Raw genomic sequence first — 14,181 nt, forward strand, 5'->3', positions numbered from 1 at the left:
TTATTTTCTTATGTGAGGTTTTTATACTAATTTAATAAAATAAATCACATAGCTTTCCATTACCTTCTACTTTGGAAGAATAAACATGTGGAAATTAGTTCTTCCTTGAAAGTTTAAAGCCCTTCACTTTAAAACTATTTGGCTTAAAGCCTTATTTGAAGATAATTTTTAATTTAATCTGCATTCTCAAATTTATAGGCCTAATCTCTTTTTTGTTTATTTCTTATATCAGCTTTTTTCCCCAGAAAGTTACCAACTTCATCAAACTTTATGAGTATTATTTTCTATATTAATGTTAACATCAATGCTTTCTTATGATTACAAGCCCTTCCATATATTTTATCTCCTTCTTATAACATTATGTTTATTTGGACTTTTTTTATTGAACAGATTTTTAAGTGACTTTCTATTATTGTTTTGAGTAATGTGTTTTTGTTTTAAGAAATTATATTTTTGCTTTATAAATTATTACTTTTGTTTTATAAATATTTCATTGGTTTTCTCTATTTGTTATTTTCCTTTTGTATGTCTCCTTGATTTTAAAATTTTAATTGATTGCTTAGTATATACATTTTATTTTAAAAAAAGAATGAAAGCTTTTAGTGTATGAATTTAGCTCTAATAATATCCCATTATTTTGCTTTGCCATATTATAATTTTATTTTCCTGTAAATGTGAAGATTTGTTTATAGTTATGTGGTGTTTGTTTTATTCCAAGAATTCTAGGAGATTTTTATGTCTAATGTTTTAATTCATAGCTTAATTATTTTGATAACTTGTGACTATAGAGTCTGGACTATAAAACAACTGCTTTTTGGAATTTTCTGATGCTCTTTTGTAGCTAACCATGTGACCACCTCACTAGCCATCTCACGTACACTTGAAGCATTGGGTTTCCTCATAACTGTCTAGGTTCATTATATCTCTCAGTTTAGGCTTATTTAATTTTATTCTCAAATTCTCTATCCCCCTTATATAGTTGGGGTCTTCTTTTTGGTATCCTTTGTCTATTAGGAAAAACAGAAGTGGATTAGAGACATCCAACCATGAGAACTCTATTTTCTTTTTCTTGGCATGCCTGAATTTGATGCTCTTTCTTCTTTTTCTTGACACACGTTCTTTTGATGCTCTATTTTCCCCTCATTCTCTCCAATTCAGTGTTTTTCTTATGAATTGTCCTTTAGTTGAAAATAATACTGCTACCATCTGCTGCCATCTTGTTTGCATTCTTGAGATACAGCCTCCTCTTTTTATTGTTCTGTGTTTTTCTTCCCCTCGATGTGTCAATGTCTCAGTGATGGTGGTGACAGTGGTTCTGAGAGGAAGAGGGGGATGTGAGCAGCAGAAAAAGAGGTGAACACGTCTGCTGAACACATCCGGGAAACCAGGAGGGACACGCAGGAGGGATGAGGCCAGCCTGCCCCCGGGGATGACTGGGAGCAGAGGGTAGCCTGAAAGGGGAGGCGCTGGGTGTGATGTAAACCCTGCTGAGGAGAGCACTGGCTGGCTGACTCCTGGCCTCAGGTGCCTCTGCCCTCGGATGAGACTGATACAGCCAGAGGATGGGGCTTCACATGGTTGTGTGAACCTGAACACCCCTGAATCCGAGCTCAGGTCCTCGGTCACTGCTTTGGTGGCATTGACGGGGCACCTCCTCTCTTTGTATCTCAGTTTCCCTCTGAATCAAGTTTGATTAGTCTTCTACAAGCTATCTACAATAGTCAAATTCATAGTCAGAAGGTACATTGTTAGATGCCAAGGGGAGTTGGTGTTTAATGGAGACAGAGTTACAGTTCAGGAAGGTGAAAAATTCAGGAGGTGTATGGTGGTGAGAGTTGCGTAACTGAATGTACTCAGTGCCACTGAAATGTATACAGTTAAACATGGTTAAAATAGTAGGTTTTATATTATGTGACTTTTACCACAATTAAAAAAACATTAACAAAATAAAATATATGCAAAATGCTGCTCTGAAAAAAATAGTAAGACATTTAAGAATACTTTTGTAGAAGTTTTTAAGACTCTGCATGTGACAAACAGTTCCTGGATGTTTGAGGACCTTTCGAGTGCTTGCAGACAGAGGTACTGTGACTTTAAAACAGTGTTATTTTAGAATGAAAGTTCCTCCTTTGATGTGTCTGATGAAGAGTTAAACTATTTTTGAAAATAGGATGCCTACAGCTTCATCTCCTCCGTAGTGAAATGCCATTTCCCACTGATTGGCTCGAGCCTTTTCTCCTTAAGCACGGCTTGCTTCTTCCAGGGCTGTGTGCCTGGCATGGTAATTAGGGGCTTAGGCTCTCAGAAATAGGATGCTCCTGGATATTGCTGAAGCTCTCCTTACCCACAGCTCCGTTCTCACATTGTGCTGACAGTGTGTGGTGTGTATTTTCAAGCGGTAAAGATTTGAGGAAAGCAGTTCTGTGAAAAAGGAACGTGATCGACAACACTGTCAAGAAGAAGAATCAGCTGGGGTTGCTCGCTTTTAATTGAAGTTTAGTTGCAGGTTCGATGAGGTGAGGCTGTTATGACAGATTTCAAACTGTAATGATAGGAAAATGGCGTGGGTTCATCAGAGTCAGAGTAAATAGGGAGCAACAGCTCAGCGACCCAGTGTGAAGCAACAGCTCCCAAACCCTCACAAAATACCGAGTAATTCAAATTTTCATTGTGCAGCCCTCCTTCTCAGTGGGTACCTTTCCAAGGAAAGCAATCACTTTATTGTGAAAAATATAAACAAAAATTTGGAGATGTAATTACATGCATGTTTTAATCTTGTTCATAAACACTGAAAGTTTTAAAAATGCAGATATAATCAAAGTGTATAACTGCAGCTGAAACCATATTTGAGAAAGACTTTGAGAAAGAAAGCAGGTAAAAGGCCCCCCAGTCTCCCTAACCCCCATGCCTACCCCATTCCAACCCTACATACCCACCCCAACCTTTGTAGATTTGGAAAAGGCGAAGTAGAATTCTGTCCTCTAGTTTCGGAGGGCACAAATCCTAATCTCTGATGTGTTAATGTCACAGAAGAAATAAATGGTTGTATTAACTCTTTTTCTCCACTTCCTCTCCTGTCTCTTCCACTTTTGGTTTATCCATGTGATATTTGAGGTTAATGAGTAAGATCCATAGTGACTAAGTACTGGATAATTTGCAGTGTGGGAACAAAGGAGGAAATTTACCTGAATACTGTCCAGATTCTTTCATTTCTATACAGTAAGCATGACAGTGACCTCAAGTTGAGCCAGTTGAGTTGGAGAGATTGCATGAGGTAGTAAAATTCACTAAACTGTGTTAAACAGATGTGTGTAGGTTCTACCTTGACTGTCCCTTGCTGCCAAAAATGATTTTGGACAAGACTCTCTGCTTCTGTGGGTCACAGTTTCTTCGTCTGTGAAGTCATCCAGTTGGGTAAAATGAGCACTAAGGTTCCTTCCATTTCAAACTGTCTACATTATTGTGCCTCATGGATCCACTCCAATCCACATAGGATCTGAGAAATTCAAACTCGATGTGGTGCCTTCCTTTGGGAACCCCCGTTGTCAGAGATGTTCTGGAGAAAGCCCAAAGTGTTCCTTGCCAAAGCCCCTCCATTCCTGTAATTTAAAGGTAGGACTCCCTGAGACTGTTGTTGGAAGGCCTTTGTCCTGGCCTCATTCCTGGCACCTTCTCAGCTGGGTGAGGGGCCCTCCCAGAACGGAAGGACCTGATGTCTGGCCAGACCCTAAGAGCTCACAGCTGGAGTTCCCATTGAGATGACTGAATGTAATAATCCTACGTCCTTCATCTACATTGACAAGAGAAGTGTTTAACAAGGCTTCTACACTGTTTCCCTCTCTGAGTGTTCTATTTTCAGAGAAGGGTAGTAGAAATTTATAGGATCATGAGGTGAGATACTAAGAGGAACCTGCTGCTAAGTCACTTCAGTCGTGTCCGACTCTGTGCAACCCCATAGATGGCAGCCCACCAGGCTCCCCCATCCCTGGGATTCTCCAGGCAAGAACACTGGAGTGGGTTGCCATGTCCTTCTCCAATGCATGAAAGTGAAAAGTGAAAGTGAATTGTTCAGTCATGTCTGACTCTTAGTGACCCCATGGACTGCAGCCCACCAGGCTCCTCTGTCCATGGGATTTTCTAGGCAAGAGTACTGGAGTGGGGTGCCATTGCCTTCTTATTGACATAAATCACTTCAAATGAAATTGAAGTGTGGTATTCACAGTAAGCTTAACTGTAAGGAACCAAACATATAAAGAGTTTTGTAATAAGTTGTGTGCCTGGGTGAGTCCACCAGGAGAGTGTAAAGTCACGTTTTCCTTGGCTGTTTGTTTTTAAGGTGGAAAATAACAAATACATTGAGAATTTAGGGTTGGAATTTGGAAGTGGGATAAGAGGAATGGTTGATGGGTCCAAAGATACGTTTTCCAACTCATCCATTCATTCTCACCTGAACTCCAAAAGAGATCATTGTTCAAAGGACCACTGAGGCCTTTGTAATGGTTGCCTCTGGCTGCCCTGGAAAGAACACAGGGTTTGAGCCCGTTTCAAAAAGAACTCTCTGATCTAATTTAACTGAAGTATCAGGATGGTGACATTTCCTGAGCAGCCCTGGGATAAGGCACTGGAAATGGAAGTTGTGGGGTGTAGTCAATGTATTTGCCAAAATAGAACTTTTGGGGAAACAGAAGAAGGGATGAATATAGGAAAGAGGAAAGAGATGTTAGTGAAAGCATTGGGTCTTCTAATCTCACCTTGATACTCAACACTGCTTTTCACAGGGACAGACATGTAGATTATGGTAATGCACTATTACCAACAATAGTCGTGATTTACACGTTTTGTTATTGATCTTCTAATGATGAGATTAGAAAGGAACCATTTATGCAAAGATAGTGTTCCTATCTGAACTAAAATAGTGTTCCTATTTTAACTAAAACGTAGCAAATAATTTGTAAGGAAATAAATGTCACCTAAAAGTTCTCGAACTCTTGGATTAAAGTCCTAAATATAAAAACTAAAATTGTCAAACTCTTGGAAGAACACATGGGTAAATCTTCATAACCTTGGACTTGGCTATAGTTTCTTAGAAATAACCTCAACAGAGAAGCAATAAAGAAAGAAAAAAATAGGTAAACTGGACTTCATCAAAATTAAAAATTTTGTGCATCCATGAATATTATGAAGAAATACAACCCACAGAATGGGTGAAAATATATGCAAATCTTATACCTGATAAGGGTCTTAATCCAAAATATATCAAGAACTCTACAACCAAACAATAAAAAAATCAACCCAAGGGAAAACTGGGAAAAAGCCATTTCTCCAAAGATACACAAATGGCCAATGTCCACATGAAAACACGCTCAACATCTTTAATCCTTAGGAAAATACATATTAAAACATCAATAAGTGACCATTTCAACCCAGTAGAATGGCTATTATCCAAAACACAAAACCAGAAAGTGACAAGTGTTTGGTGAAGATGTGGAAAAATTAGGACCTCCATACGCTGCTGGTAGGAATGCAAAATGTTATAGCCGTTATGGAAAACACTGTGGCAGCTCCTCAGAAAGCTAAGGATAGAATGGCTATATGACCCACCAATTCGACTCCCTATGTCTGTAACCCCAAAGAAGTGAAAACAGGCATTCAACCAAAAACTTGTACGTAGATGTTTATAGAAGTGCTATCACAATAGTCAAAGTGGAAAAACCAAAATGTCCATCAGCTGATGAATGGATAAATTAAATGTGATAATATTCAAATATAATGGAATATTATTTAGCCACAAAAAGGAATGAAGTACTGTCATAAGCTACAACGTGAACCTTGAAAACATTATTCTAAGTGAAACACACCAGCCAGACACAAAAGGTCACATAATGTAGAATTCATTTATATGAAATATCTAGAATAGAAAAATCCATAGTGAGAGAAAGTAAAAAGATTAGTGGTTACCAGGGGCTGGGGAGAGGGGGGAATGAAGAGTTCCTGCTTAAGGGGCATGGGGCCTCCATTCAGGGTGACAGAAATGTTCTAGAATTAGGCATGACAGTATGAATGCATTTAAGGCCAGTAAAGGCCTTATATACTTAAAATGGTTAAAGGCCATATATACTTTAAATGGTTAAAGTCATTTATTTTATGTGTATTTTACTTTACCACAATTAAAAAAAAATTGTGCAAGCTATAGAAAACTCCTAGAAACCATGCTGATGAAATATCTTTGACAAACAAGTGAGCTCAGGTTTGGGAATGGATATATTTCCAGCACAGCCTTTGGGATTGGGGAAAGCTTCTGGAAGAGAAAATGTATACAACTGAGGGTTAGGAGTCCTGTTTCCTGGTCCAGGCCCTGCTGTTCTGTGGCCTGAGGGCAAGTCATGTAAACCTCCTGCGCCTCAGTTGGGAGCCTTGGACAAATCTTCTCTATCTGGGTAGGAAAAATCTCAATCATGTATAGGACCTTTTCAAGCCTCACATACTTTCATTCGCCCATGCTCCTTGCCTAGTGTGAAGTGTGGAATATTTCTGATAAAGTACTCCACCACCAGGAAAAGAAAGTGGGGGGCACACAGGGAGGTCTGGGATTTGCAGGTGCACTTTTTGGTAGAGCCTTTGTAATATTGGAAAGTCCTCGAGTGGGTTGTGCTAAGCGTTCCCCTTCCTGGGAATGGCAGGAAGTAGAATCATTCGTGCCTCCCTGACAGACACCCGTTCACTGCACGTGCTTAAGGCTGTGTGAGGCACGTGCTGAAGGACACAGAGCCCCCAGGTGGGTGGGCTGTGTGTCCTGGAGGGAGGAGAGGTCTTTCTGGAGCCCGTCCATGAATTACCATCATGGTGAGCACACTGAAGAAGTAAATGCTGTGTGAACTACCATCCTGATGAGTGCCCTGGAGAAGTAAACGCTGTGTGGCTGAATATTCCAGGGCCAGGGATGCTACTCTGAGGAAGTCATGGTTGACCTGCCCTCTGAAGGATGACTTGGCACAAACGAGGAAAACCAGCAATATGCAAGTCAGCACTCATCGGGGAGAGAGGACCATGAGGAGGAAAGAGAGAACAGGGTGGGCTTGGGAAAGACATCGTGAAGAAAGCTTCATTCTGAGAGGTCACACCGAGTGCTGGTCAATGTCATTGAATCAAAGGCTGGAGAAGTGTCTCGCTGAGATCACGGCTGGCACTTCTACCGCAGACGCTGCTTTCACATCCCACAAAACCACCTCCTATGCCCTGGGAGGATGTTACCAGCAGTAACCACACAGCATAACGCTGCTTTCACGTCCCACAAAACCACCTCCTATGCCCTGGGAGGATGTCACCAGCAGTAACCACACAGCATCTCTGAAACTTACAGTGGTCCCCAGAGTTGGCTGTGGCCTGACATCCCCATTCCTTGGAGCCTGTGCCACTCCTTCAGCACAGGGCAGTGTGGGTGACGTGACCCAGCCTGCCCTCGGAGGATGTGTCTTCTTTTGGTCTTTCAGGTTTCAGCCCATTACCCTGTAAATCTAGGCTCCGGGGGTGATACAACTACCAGCATTGTGCTTGGTATTTGGCAGGGCCCGTGCGTGTGTCCAGTGGGTGGACTAGAAGCACCTTTGCAGTAGAGGCCACCTTTCCTTCCACACTTTGATGGAGCCCCAGGTGCATGGAGCTCACACCTGCCAGTTGTGTGCTCTGCTCCTAAGGAGCCTGCCCTGCTGAGAGTTGACATGGCTGGAGGGTCCAATGCTGCAACTCTGGGGCGTGTGCGGAGCTCTGGCCACCCTGTCTGTGGTGCAGCAGTTGGGGAAGGGGATGGTCTCAGCCATGATGGGTGCTGTCCCATTAAGGAAAAGAGCTTATAAGTCCCCTGTGAGGCATGGCACCCTGTCCGAACTCTATTCAGTTTGGAGGCTTATGTGCCATCTTTTCATTGTAACGATAAGACTGTTCTATCAGGCTTAATGTTTTTTACCCTTTGCTTGCAGGAGAGTCGATCTGGAGAAACCAACAGCTGTGTTGAAGAAATCATTCGGGTAAGGATATTCTTTTAAAAAGTTTACCAGTTGGTTGATGTAGGCTTTAAACAGAAGGAGGTGTGCGGCTCGAGTGTCAGAGTGAGCCCGTTGTTCTTGTATTGTTCAATCTTTACCCTTTCAGAGGGTGATCACCCAAGTTTCCTAAATAAGACTGTACAAAACCATGCTTCCTTTAGAAACCTAGGAGCTACACCTCCATCTGGCCCCTTTGCACAGGCTGAGGTGACGCTGTGTGAAGGGGATCAGCTGGAAGATAGAGCAAGAGTTGAGATGAAAAATATGGCCGTGTTCGTGTTCGGGTGCCCCCATTCATCTCCCTGCTAGTTAAAAGCATCTTTTAATAGTCCATGCTTCCCAGTCAGGCAGGGGTTGCCTGGTTATTTTTTCCCAAACTTAATTAGAATCAGAAGCACTCTGACAAAGAGGTAATGCTCAGTGCTGAAGATTTATTTCTGTATTGTTACGCACGTTATTATTTTGCCTGGTCCTCTCTGTAAGCCTGTCCTTTTCATCATCGTCATCTCACATGCACACCTGTGACCTAGTTTCACGCACAGATTCACTTAGGCTGGGCTCTTCTGCCATGTTAGTGTTCTCCTGAGTATTCAGACTTATAATCAGGATGTCCTCTTCAACCTATATTTTTTCTTCACTCATATTTTTCATTGGAATAACCTAATAATTTATGGCTCTCAGAAAGCTGATATTACACTGGGCAAAACACCAGGATAAATCAGACCAGATGGTGTGGCAATTCCCTATAAAGAAAAAATAACTTTATTTTAATATATTTTTAATGTTTGGACACCTTACATACTTTTTGTTGAATTGCTTGTGAGCGACAATAATACAATAATTTGGTTTAAAATTTTACACTGACTGTCAAATCATTTTCAGAGGTAGAATATTTTTATTCTTCCTGGAAAGCATTATTTCACAAATCTCTTCACTGTGGAATTGATGAAAATAATTAATTGAAGTTTGGTTTGTTGAATTTGTAATGATTTTTGGTTTTGTGGCAGAGGTTTATAGAGAAAACAGTTGTCAGAAATGTGTGGCAGCTTCATTCCTGGCATTTAAGAATATGCTGAATAAAATACATATTGTACTTTATATCTAAATTCTCCTTCCTGGGCCTTGTTTCAGGCTAAATGCAAATAGTGTAAAATGCTAATGTACTTGTCCTATTTTTCTCTTTCAACATACTTTCACGTTTTGGGTCCCAATATTCAGTGTTTAAGCCATCCTCCTTGAATTGGTTTTGGCGTCTGTCTGAAAAATGAGAAGACCACAACATACCGGTCCTCTTTTTGGTTTCACTGTGTTAAAAATCCTGCCCCTTCTGATCTTTCCTTGTCTTTTCTGAGGATATGGAAGAGCTCTGTCATTTGACCTTTCCGTTCTGCACTCCAGGCAAGGCTTGGCGTTCATAAAGAGCTTGAGTAGTTCTCGTACCAGAAGGATATGTGTTAGCTAATGCGAAAATCACTTAAAACTGGATGCTGCAGTCAAGTGTTTAAACCATCATTTGTTTTTTTCTTAAGAGAGCTGGTTTGACGTTCCCAGCTTCGCCTCACTCCTGCCTCCCTACAATACTGACCCCTAACCCATCATGCCACGGGTGCCTCCCCCGCCCACCTCAGATCAGGTGTGGAACAAGAGGGACAGCCTGGACCCAGGAGATAATTGATTTATGCACACATGCAGGGTCAAGGGTAGGGGATGCTGCCTTCACTGCAAGGCTGCGAGGAACCGCCAGCGAGGAGAGCGTGCAGCCTGGGAGGTGCTGGCGGTGCTGGCGCCGTCCTGGGAGCGTTTTCCTGCCCCTCACCTGGCAGCCTCAGGTGTCGGTAGCGGCCCTTGGTGCTTCGGGAGCTCCTAAGGAGCAAGTGGGCATTCCTGGTTTTGCCTGGCGTGTTTTCCTGGCTGCCGCCTGCCTCTCATAGCAGGAGTCCCCGGGATCTTTTGGCCTCTTCTAAGCATCTCCTCCCCTGCAGACACACGCACAGGGCTCCTTCGCAGGTACAGCCTGCTGGGTTGGTTGTGTGTCCATCTTATATCAGTGTCCTTCCCACATGGTGGCCCCAGTGTCTAGACTTTAGAATTCATGATCTTGTGGGATGAGTGAATAAATGAGTGAGTGAAAGAATACTCTAAAGGAGAATGGTGAGCATCACTGTGACGGCTCACAAGCGGATTCCCTTCCCTATAAATCATGGACAAGGCGCATAGCTGGGACTTTCCTGGTGGTCCAGTGGTTAAGACTCCAGGCTTCCAAAGCAGGGGGTATGGGTCCCATCCCTGGTCAGGGAACTCAGATTCCACGTGCTGTATGCTTCCCACTAAAAAAAGAGGCGTGTTGGCCTTTTTAATGCTGGGTTACTGTGGACCGTCTTTGTGGAGCCCAGTTTTCCTTACCAGGTTCTCTCCCCTTGGGATCAACTCAGGCAAACCTGATGTCATCAAGATCACCAGAGGTGATTATTTGCAGGCATCTCATTCTGAAAAGCAGTGGCTTCTCTTGTTGTGAAGGAAGAGGAGGGTCGTGAAAAATGCCTTAAAATAATTTAAATTGAGATAGTCATTGAACAAGCGTTAGCATGCCCTTTTGGAGAAGGCAACAGCAACCCACTCCAGTACTCTTGCCTGGAGAATCCCAGGGACGGGGGACCCTGGTGGGCTGCCGTCTATGGGGTAGCACAGAGTCGGACACGACTGAAGCGACTTAGCAGTAGCAGCAGCAGCATGCTTTTAGACAGATGTGACCCTGGCCCTTTTGGACCAACAATGTGCTGGAAGAGATAGATACTACATTATTTTTTAAATCTCATAAATAAACCTGTCCTGCTATTTGTGATAAATACTCGGGTTTCCTGAACATTTTCTCTAGCATTTATTACCTAATTTGTGACCAAGAATAGTGTCTCTGAGGAAGCAACCTGTGAACTGAGAGCTGGAGGATGAACAGGGAAGCAACCTAAAGAAAATGGTGGGGCTTCCCATCAGAAGGGGTGAAGAGCTCGGCTTGTCAGAGACCTGGGAAGGAAAGAGGAGGCCCGTGCAGCCGGAGGGCAGATGGGAGAAGCCCGGCAGGAGAGGCCAGTCATTCGGTACCTTCTCAGCCACACTCAGGAACCGCTAAGCAGCAGGGAGCCAGCGAAGGGTCGGAGCTGGAAGGGATGTGAGCAGACTGGGGCTGTCATGGGGAGGAGGGACGGGAGGAGGGGGAGGCTGTTGCAGGTCCCGGGAGAGGGATGCTGGGTAGAGACCTGTGAAGATGGAGGGAGAGGCTGATGCTGTTACCAAAAGGGTGGTTACTGAAAGCCAATAAACAGGCCAGGCTGGTGAAGAGGAAAGCTTCCTTTATTTTAGATGTTGGCAACTGGCGGAGGAAGGCTGCCATCCGTACAAAGGCAAGAGCTTTTATGGACAGAAGCTGGGGGGGGTACATGCAGAAACACAGCATAGTCAGCTCTGACAGTCATCTTTAAATTGGTCCTCGGTGGTCTGACCAGTGTCATCTTGGTTGTTTTAGGTACAGTTAATCTTCACTTCTGGAGAAGGCAATGGCACCCCACTCCAGTACTTTTGCCTGAAAAATCCTATGGGTGGAGGACTCCAGTGGGCTGCAGTCTGTGGGGTTGCTAGAGTCAGACACGACTGAGCAACTTCACTTTCACTTTTCACTTTCACGCATTGGAGAAGGAAGTGGCAATCCACTCCAGTGTTCTTGCCTGGAGAATCCCAGGGACAGGGAAGCCTGGTGGGCTGCCGTCTATGGGGTTGCACAGAGTCGGACACGACTGAAGCGACTTAGCAGCAGCAGCAATCTTCACTTCTACGATTGATTTGTTCCCATTTCTCTGAGGCCAGTTCTCAGAATTGTGTCAGCTAATGGAACGTCATGGGTACAGTCTGATCATCCTGTAGTTACCTTTTTATACCTGGGGTTTCAGTATCTATAAGACAGCTCACAAGCTGTGGCTTAGAATATTATCTATAGCCCTTGAAAAGGAGCTAAATGTCCTTGACTGTGCTTAATGACTACATTATTATTAGTTGGTCTCCTTTGTTCTGTCTCTGCACTTCTCATTTCTCTGATTAAGCTTATTCTCTGACTAAAGTTTTCCACAGCGAAAGGCAAGCAGAGGACATGGGGGGTAGGTGGGGTGGGTGTGGGCAAGGACCGTAGGGTCCTGCCCCATTTAAGTGCTGGGTAAGAGGAGGGAGTCCATCGCACGATCATTTTCAGATCCTGAGTTTGAGGTGCCTTGTGATACTCAGGTAGGCGTGGAGAATGTGCGTAAGCTCAGAGCAGAGGTCTGAAAGGCAGGCCAACACTTTGGATGGATTACCGCATCGGCTGTAGAGCTGCAGAAATGGGTCCATTTGCCCGAGAGGGACTACCGGCTGAGAAGCAATGAGAGCGTAAAGCCCACCATTTCAAGGCCAGGAGAGGGAAGAGCCACTGGCAAATCCATGTGAGAGAGAGTCAGCAGAGAACCTGAGGAAAAATCTTGACTGAAAAGTCACAGAGTCGAAGCCAAGAGAATTTCCATTCAACTGGGCTCAGAATTACCCAGAGGAGAAGAGAGAGGAGGCTAGAAGACCACCCAAAGGATTGGAAAGAAAGGTCATGGGTGACCTTATGGAGTACTGCTTCTTTTTTTTTTTTAACTTTATTTTTATTTATTTACTTTTTGGTCACACCATGCCGCCTGCTGGATCTTAGTTCCCCGACCAGGAACTGAACCTGTGCCCCTGCATTGGAAGCTTGGAGTCAACCACTGGACTGCTGGGGACGTGCCTGGAGTGCTGTTTCTGTGGAGGAGAGGGGGCAGAGTCCAGACTGGAGCAAACTGGTGGTGGGGGGGGAGCCCTGAGTTTAGAAACCACTCATGAGGAGAGGCCATGGTTTCCATTCATGCTCTTCATTTGCACTAAATTCTATGTGAGTGTGTGTTCACTTGCTCGATCATGTCCTACTCTTTTGTGAGCCCATGGGCTGTCGCCCAGCAGGCTCCTCTGTCCCTGGGATTCTCCAGGCAAGAACACTGGAGTGGGTTGCCATGCTCTCCTCCCGGGGATCTTCCCAACCCAGGATCGAACACGCATCTCTTGCATCTCTTGCGTTGACAGGTGGATTCTTTACCACTAGTACCACCTAGGAAGCCCAGATTCTATACGGACCACCAACAAGGACAGGATGACATTTATTGGAGAAGGAAATAGCAACCCACTCCAGTACTCTTGCCTGGAAAATACCATGGACAGAGGAGCCCGGTAGGCTCCAGTCCATGGGGTCGTAGAGAGTCAGACACAACTGAGCAGCTTCACTTTCTTTCTCTCACTGTGTCTGAGACACTCTTCTAAGGCTCTTGCCTATGTGTTCTCATTGGGCCATCACAGCTGCCTGCTGTGTGGTTGGAAACTATTCTGATCCGCATTTTACAGAGGAAGAAACTGAGGCAAGGGGAAGTTAAACAGCGAGCAGGGGCACACAGCTGCCATGCAGTAGAGCTGGGGTTTCTGACCAGCTCTGTCTGGGACCAGCATGGCCCCCCACCTGCGGTGCTGCCTTATTAAAGCAAGACGCACCTCCCGGCTCATTCATGAAACCACTCAGGCATTTTGCCATATAAGGGAGGTTTCCCGCTCCCACACGTTTGTGATCCGAAAGTGCCCGATCACGCATGCGTGCACTTGAACTCATGGAGGTTTTATGGCCAACATTAGCAATCTCACCTTTAAATTTCGTTTTCCTCTCCCCTCTCTTATTTTTGCTGAGGTGACTGTTTTCAAGTCATTTGAATATTACATTATGTTCTCAAGCACAATTATTTTTTATCCTCGCTCAGAGAATTTCATTCTTGGGACCTAGTAAATCTATGTATTATGGCAAAATTCATTTAACCAAGGGGCAGATTATAACGGAGTTCTGTGGAGATGAGCTCCAAGGTCTGGGAGCCCTCCTGGCTTGACATATGTTTGTAACAGACAGTTTTCTAAGTTACACTGTATTTCATCCTTAAGGGCTCCAGTGCTGTAATACTTAGGTGCTTTTCATAGCATTATCCATTCACGTAGAATGGCATTAACATTTGTTCAGCAAATAAAATCCATTTACAAGGTAATGGGGTCATGTGGGGCTGAA

At 44.0% G+C, this 14,181-nt stretch overlaps 1 protein-coding gene across 4 annotated transcripts in view; it reads left to right on the forward strand.

Annotated features, from left to right (window-relative positions):
- The window catches only part of AFF3 (ALF transcription elongation factor 3), a 624,339-nt gene that overhangs the window by 311,787 nt on the left and 298,371 nt on the right, over window positions 1–14,181 (forward strand). For all 4 annotated transcript variants that reach the window (XM_069583830.1, XM_069583832.1, XM_069583831.1 and 1 more), the window contains exon 6: window positions 7,977–8,024. In XM_069583830.1, coding sequence (XP_069439931.1) covers window positions 7,977–8,024 — 48 coding nt within the window. The remainder of the gene's footprint in view (window positions 1–7,976; window positions 8,025–14,181) is intronic.

Source organism: Ovis canadensis, chromosome 3 (assembly GCF_042477335.2).
Source record: "Ovis canadensis isolate MfBH-ARS-UI-01 breed Bighorn chromosome 3, ARS-UI_OviCan_v2, whole genome shotgun sequence".
Classification (NCBI taxonomy): domain Eukaryota; kingdom Metazoa; phylum Chordata; class Mammalia; order Artiodactyla; family Bovidae; genus Ovis; species Ovis canadensis.